Below are 8,027 nucleotides of genomic sequence, written 5' to 3'. Positions count from 1 at the left end.
AGAGTTAAGTTTTGACTTGAGTTTTAAGGGAATAAAGGCACATATTTGGAAGAGAAACAAACAAGAAAAAGTTTGTCATTGGATAAAAGTCCAGATGCACCAGAGAGGAAGAAATATGGCCCTTTTCTTAACTACATTTAGAAAAATTAATTAATTGAAGCCTTAGCACAGGGAACCTTCAGGGTGTGGGCAATGCATTCTTGTGGGAGAGCTAGTCCCGTTCATATTAACATGTGAAATAATTTGCAGTTATGAAATGTATAAAACAAATATGGTGTGTAGTCACCATGATTTTGGCTCTGTTGTGTAGAATACACTTGTAGTAAAACTCCAGAGGTAGAGAAGACTTAAGGGGAGATAGGGAAGTCATGAGAAAGTTGGGGCCAACCTGGGGACTGTGGAAAGGAAAAGAAAGAAGTGGCACAGAATAGAGAAAGGACTGATTGTTCACAGATGAGTGGCTGTGGGGGTGGGAGAGGACGAAGCTTGTTGCATTTATGGAACATCACTATCACATAGGGATTGTTGAGACTAATGTTGGTTATTGGTATCAGTTGCATCAATGCAAGCTCTCATTTGCTCTGGGGTCTTGTTTTACCTGGTGCCTCATGCAGCCTCTAAGCCACAGCAGCTTACCTTTAAAGCCTTTCTAAATTTAGGGCTGCTCAGCATTAGTGAAGTGGAATGAATAGAGACTGCAGCATAGATGATAGTTTCCTCGGCCCAGAACCAGGATTTCCTTTCCCATAGGATGTGCATAGTGAAGAAGATTATGCTCAGAAAGTAGGAGGTGAAAACGATGAGGAAGGAGGCAAAGAACCTTAGCACAGTGAAGTGAACTTTCACGCTGGAGTTGCTGCGGCCAGTGTGGTGATGTTGCATCTGCCCCACGTGCTGGGCCAATGAGACTATGAGCAGGATGGTGGAGGTCAGGAACAGGAGGAAAGGAATAGCCAGCACAACCATTTGCTGAGATATGATAATATTTTCCACAAAGGTCTTCAGTCTCTCTGTCACAGTGTTGTTTCCAGGCAACTGCATCATGGAGAATAACTGAATTTCGCTGTGATGCCTAACAACTGAAAAAATGATTGTCACACAGGAAATCAGCAGAGAGCCCAGCAACATCCAGGGAACCAACCTCAAAATTCTCCACCTCAGCCAGAGGAAGATGGGGTGGGTGAAGGAAGAGATTTTGACAAAGTAGACAACAGCAAGCAAGGTGGTTAACCAGAATGTAAGAGCATTAGTATATTCCCAGACGACTGACATGTACCGATATAGAGAGTTGGGGTTGAAATAGGAGCAAAAATTGTACAGCAGTGATGACCACTGTTGACAGAAGCGACAGATGCCCAGGCTGATGAAAATCATGTCCACAGGTGACAGTTTCTTGACCTGTACCCACTCTCTGGTCAGCACTGCAACAATTAGGCTACTCTGCAAAATTATTATCAAAGATTCAAGCAAATAGATGATCATGAAGAAAAGAGTGAGTTGGTTGGGTATCATCCTTCTATTCCAAAGTATCTTCCTATCTTCCTGCACACAGACTCAGAATTTCTGCAATAATTTCCAAGGAGGAAACACATTACTGGTCTTGCTATTGTCTTATGCAAGAAAATAACCTCCCAGAGGATGCAAATTTTCCTTGGCTTTTTAAATTTTGCCATTTTCTGATCTGTAGGATTTGCTTATGCTTTGCTTGCTGGTTTGGGTACAGGGAAATGTTGTTTGAATGTGGATTCCTGCTTCTGAGGTGATTTGATTATTCCCATAAAAGAAATACCTATTTCATAACCATGTCATTTATTTCCTCTTTACCTCTGTGAGGTGATTTTAACTTTTTCCCCATCTTCTTTAAATGATGGCTTCACTCTTTTAACCGCAGATTTGAACTTCAGGAAAAATATATCTATTCTGCTGAGTGCTGTAATCATGACAACTCCAGGAACCCTGTCTCCCCAGCGTCCATAGTAGCTGAGGGTCAATGCTATGACCAAAGAATGAGTGTCAATAAAAAAGTAACAAAGGAAAATCCTTACTCTGAGATTCCACCCACAAAATTGCTGGAAGCCCAGACATTTAAGTATCACCTTCCAGTTGAGACCACATTCATAACTGGCCCCTGCCTCCCGAATCTTCAACTCAATGCACTTTCCCACTGCACTCTCTGCAATAGAAGTGTTGCCCCCTTGGATACTATTCTGTCCGTTCCAAAGCACTGACCTTTACATATCTTTAGGAACTGTTCTTGTTCCATTAGCATCACTGTTTTGTTTTCTTCTAACCTGGCTAGGCTCTTTCTGTTACTGCTCACATCTCTGAAGATGGTTTGAAAGAAGCCCTCTTTATCACTAGTAAAACAATTTTTAAAAATTAAACCAGCTGAATAGAAAAGCCTAGAAGCTTTGCTCACTTAAAAATACATTTTTCTTGTCCCTTTCTCTGACCAGCCAGCAGAGATGGATGGAATCATTGACGGTGTTAACACCAAATGCCACTGACTTTGGTGTAATCTGGTTCGGTTAAATTGGACTCTGCTGTGAAATGTCCACTAGATATTTCTGGAGGAATCTTCTGCAGACAAGGAAATCTGACCCCAGTGGAAACAGGATGATCTCATCTGTGAGCCACCTGCTGAGGTGACTGTACACGCCAGCCACTTCCCTGTCCAGCAGTGTAGCATGGCCTTTGCTGCACCATCCCTTTCATATGCTCATGCTGCTCAAAGCCCCATCCCCAGAGGCGGAGCCCAAGCTAAGCATCCAGGGGTCTGTGCCGAAGCAACCAGTGTTCACACTCTGAGCTTTCTGAGGCCACTTGCCCTTCTATCTCATCAGAGGCAAATTTGGTTTGCAGTTGCCCAAACAACTACAATAGCACCTTCATGAAGCAAGGTCTTTTTCTATCTTGATTCTGGGACCACATCTTTGAATATCCAATGTTGCTTTTGTGGACTTGAGTTCTTGGTGCAGGGCAGCTTGAAACATGAAGCTACAAATTGAAAGGCTCAGAGGCAAAAAGGCCCCTATAAGCAGGAAACTTGTGAATTTGTGGACTTTATGTGCTATTTTGGACAAGAGTCAAACTACATATTACTTCTAAATACCTAGAAATGAATTCATAGCTATCTAGGCAGACTAGAGTGTAAAATCAGGAAGTGAGTTCAGAAAAACTATACCAGATTAGGAACCAAGTATTTAATTAGTGGCTTCAAAAATGAGAAGAGAATTCTAATGATTGTTACTTGGTGAGAAAGACAGAGTCATTGATGCTGGATGTGATAAGCACCAAGTTTGGGTGGACTTTAATTATTTGAAAATAGAAGTGAGATAGCATAAAGTTCAGAATTCTTGAATGTAAAACAAGAAATCACTGAGCTCATGATGCAAAGGTAAACCATAGTTTTAAAAGTTACATTAGGAATAAGAATATTAGAAAGCATCTGCTTTGCATTCTCAATAAAATGTAAGAATCAGGAAATTAAAAAACGAGATGATAGAATAATAGATTGCAATTGAAAGGTGAATTGGTTGAAATGTAGCCAGACATTTCAAGGTAAGAAAAGATAAGAAAAAAAGATAAGAAATAATGATAAGTAGGGAAATAAGCAGTAATTGCATTGAATCTGCCTTTTTTCCTGGATACGCTAAGCATGTTGCCTCCTAAATATACGGCCTCATTCTGAGAAACCCTACAAAGCTTGTGATGCTCCACATTTCCATTTGAGGGTCTTTGAGGTGCAGCTCCCAGGCTACAACCCTCATGAGTGGATACCAGACAGAGCAGTTTGACTAGGAATGAGCATCTATGCAAAGCAGCCTCTCTGAGGCTTGCCCGCAGTCTGAGACAGGGCCCAACATCACTCTACTCCACAGGGGCACTCACTATGTGTTCGTGACCAATTACATAACCCAGATACTCTCTTTGGGAGAGTTCAAATGTGAGGCATTCAAAGTGAGTCCCTAGACTGGTGGTTGATGTTCCTAGGGGTTTGGAGATCAAAGGCTGGCTCTTTTATTCTGTGTACATGTGAATCCTGCAGGGCCATCTTTGGGGTCCCTCGATTCAGCACCTAGAACGCTACACATCCAGGGGGCACTTAGAAAATATCTGTGGAATGATTGATGAGAACAGGAAGAGCAAACTAGAGAGGCATGTGTCCTATTATATTACAAGTGTAAGGGCTTTGAAAATCATAAAACAAGCATACTAGTGTAGTCGAGAAATACATACTGTTATTACATGTGATTACATACTATTCAAATAACTAAAATTGGCAAAGATGCTAAAATATAAGTGTGCCCAAATTGACAACCAGATTTTTTAGGGAAAAACTTGTGTCTCAGGTGTTTCCTCTGAACAAGTATTTTGAAATTGAACGAGACAGATGGTGATTACAATTTTTTTCCATCATATGTGACATTTTAGAGAGTGGCTCCCCTGATCTACACTGTGGACATGCATTATTGATCAGTGTTTGGACCAATGGGACTAGTAAAATGGGTCTCGAGTTAATAAAATGTGAATCCAACAATGTTCTGGTCATGTCTTCATCACGTGGTAACTTATTTACACTGTTGCAGGTAAAATAATAACCCCCAGAATATTCACATTTGAATCCCCCAAACCTGTGGATATGCTACTTTATGTGGCAAAAGAAACTTTGCAGATAGGATTCAGTTAAGGATCTTGAGATGGGAAGATTATTCTGGAAAATTTGGGTGGGCCCAATGTAATCACAAAGGTCCTTTAGAAGAGAGAGGCAGGAAAACGAGAGTCAGAGAGAAATGAAATAATGTAAGTAGAAATCAGGGTCATGAGCCAAAGAACTCAGGCAGCATCCCAAAGCAGGAAAAAGTAAGGAACAGATTTGAGAGAAGAAACACAGCTCTGCTGGTATCTCAGTTTAGACTCATGAGACCCACTCAAGACTCTGACCTTCAGAACTTTAAGAGAATAAATAAATTTGGTATACAGAAATATCCTCTTACCTGTTCATGATACTTTTCAAGATCCCAAGCAGAAGCCTAAAAAAGTAGATGATACCAGACTATGTATATACTATTTTTCATATAAATACATATACACACACACATATACTTATATATACATACACTTAATGATGAAGTTTAATTTATAAACTAGGAAGAGTAAATTATTAACAACAATAACTAATAATAAAATAGATGATAACAATATACTGCAATAGAAGTTATATGGAGATCTTCCTCCCTCTCTCAAAATACATTGATGTACTATAGTCTCCCATCTAGTGTTGATATAAGGCCTGCCTACATGATGAGGTGAAGTGAAGTGAATGACGTAGGAATTGTGACTCAGCGACCAACTGCTGTTGACCTTCTGATGATAATTCAGGAGGATTGTTGAGCCATGATGACCTCATGTCTTCCATCCACAAATTTAATGCCTTTTTCATCTTACTTAGCACATCATGCACTGTGGCTATAACTCTTGCGGTGTGAGGTGCGACGGCAAAACTAGCAAGAACTCTTTTCTTTTTCACAGTTTCACAGACAGATTTTCTCTCACCATGGACATTAGTAACCTCAGCATATGATTTTTTTCTTTACTTACATCAAAAACTGTCACCTTTTCACATAAAGGAAGCACTTATGGCTTCATATTCAAACTGGCGATATAGTGACTTAAACTTTGGAGTCACTATAAAGTAAAAATAAGGATCACTTGAACACAAGCAGGGCGCTACCTCTCCCCTGATCCGTTAACGGAGACTGCGCCTCCTATTGACTGAAGGGCGGGAGTACACACGGTGGATTTGCAGACAACGGGATGAGTCTTGTACTGGGAGGATGGATGGAATGGGACATCGCAAGGTTTTACCCAGTTACTCAGAATGACATTCAATTTAAAACTTATGAACCGTTTGTTTCTAGAATTTTACATTTAATCGTTTGGACTGCAATTTACTGCAGGTTACTGAAACCTTGGAAAGTGCTATCGCAGGTAAGGGGGAACTACTGTATAGGTGAGGAGGAATGTTACCCAGCTTTAAGACAGAAGGAAATCCTATTTGTGACAAGTTTGAAGATATTATGCTAAATGAAACAAGCTAGTTACAGTAGGATGACTACTGCATGATTCCACTTACATGAGTTACCAAAAATAGCCAAACTCACAGAAGCGGAGAATATCATAGTGCTTGCCAGGGGCTGAGCGGTGGAGAAAATGGGAAATTATTATTCAACGTGTATACATTGTCAGTTACGCTAGATGAATCAGTTCTAAAGATCTTCTATAGAGCATAGTGCCTGTGTTAACAGCGTACTAACAGTAACAAATGTTAGCTCTGTTAACAGTAACAAAGTTCAGCATTTATTAAGAGGGCAAATCGAATGCTAAGTGTTTTAGCACAAAGACAGGACAAAACAAAAAGCAGGAACACAGGGCAACTCTGGAAGGAGTTGCACGTGGGTTAGGTTGATGGTGTATTGCCAGTGTTCCTGTATGTCTAAATGCATCACATTGCATACATTAATTGTGCACTGCTCTTGGTATGTTAATTATACCTCAGTGAAGCTTTAAAAATAAAATTAAAATTAAAACAATAACTGAGGCCTAGGTTTCATTGCCAGTACTGTCACTTGATTGTCTGGGGTGTAGCCTGGGTATCAGGATTTTAAAAAATCGCTCCGTCTAATTCTAAGTGCAGCTCAGTTTTGGATCCACTGCTTCAGAGCCACTTCTGTGGAGAAGATCCCTGCACGGGTGGTGATAATGCAAAACTGCTACATATTTTACTTTGGAAATCATCAGTGGGGAGGGAAGGGAGCTCTTAATTTCATAAGCAGGTAGCAGTTGGGAAATGACAGGAGGGTCCGCTCCTCCAGGAAACAGTTTGTCAATCCGTGCTATGAGAATGGCCCTCTTTAAACATAATTTTGTCACTCAGTGCATTCATACAACAGGAAACTTGCTGGAGCTTTCTTAGTGAATTCCCAAATTTGTGAATATGCATAAAGTATTTCTGCTATCACCCCCAAATGTGATATATTTGTTATGCTAGTAAAGGTGAAACTTCTCTGTAACCACAACGGCAATGTTTAATGCTATGTATTTCAATATTTCAAAGCATTTGCCAACTCTGTATGTGTTGTAATTATCTAATACCATTAAAGCCGCACATTAGACAAGATCCATGGCCTCTAAACACAGCCTTCTTCCCTAAAGATCTCATGAAGATTTATACTCTATGTACCGTTTTTTAGCTTCCCTGTACTATATGAACCTAGAGATATTCCAGCTTTGGAGGTAAAAGACCTNTGAAACTTCTCTGTTACCACAACGGCAATGTTTAATGCTATGTATTTCAATATTTCAAAGCATTCGCCAACTCTGTATGTGTTGTAATTATCTAATACCATTAAAGCCGCACATTAGACAAGATCCATGGCCTCTAAACACAGCCTTCTTCCCTAAAGATCCCATGAAGATTTATATTCTATGTACTGTTTTTTAGCTTCCCTGTACTATATGAACCTAGAGATATTACAGCTTTGGAGGTAAAAAACCTATTCTTGCTTTCTACAAAGAAGCTCCTTTCTCCTCTTTAATCTGTAACTCAATTTCATTTTTCCTGGTATACATTTGCTCTGTGGAGGAAGAGTGCATCCATTTTTGAAGACTTGGAGAAAAACTATTCCATCGTCACCCCAAAATGAACAGCATGGTTTGTTTACCTGCCTTCTTCTTCATGGCATCCTTTCCTGAAGAACAAAATTCCTCCCCCCCAGCCTGGTCATAGAGTTTTATACCTTTGAGCCTTATTAAGTAATCCCAGAATTGTCCAAAAACAAACAAACAAATAAACAAACACACAATTAGTCAAACGCATTTTCTTCCTTGTGTTACTAGTATTCAATAACAGAATCTCTCTTTTTCATCTAGCAACACCCAATGGTCAACATTTTAAAAAGAATATCTGTGTTGGCCAAGTGGCTCAGTTGATTGGAGCATCATCCCATACACCAAAAGGTTACGGT

General features: G+C 40.0%; 1 protein-coding gene across 1 annotated transcript; it reads right to left on the bottom strand.

The window, feature by feature from the left end:
• Window positions 1–606: 606 nt before the first annotated feature.
• On the bottom strand, window positions 607–1,512 carry TAS2R16 (taste 2 receptor member 16). The gene has a single exon (XM_037056486.1). The coding sequence runs from the start codon at window positions 1,510–1,512 to the stop codon at window positions 607–609; it is 906 nt and encodes a 301-aa protein (XP_036912381.1).
• Window positions 1,513–8,027: the final 6,515 nt, after the last annotated feature.

Source organism: Sturnira hondurensis, unplaced genomic scaffold (assembly GCF_014824575.4).
Source record: "Sturnira hondurensis isolate 20B ecotype Veracruz unplaced genomic scaffold, ASM1482457v3 Scaffold0008992, whole genome shotgun sequence".
NCBI classification, from domain to species: domain Eukaryota; kingdom Metazoa; phylum Chordata; class Mammalia; order Chiroptera; family Phyllostomidae; genus Sturnira; species Sturnira hondurensis.
This window is presented reverse-complemented; position numbering and strand designations above follow the sequence as displayed.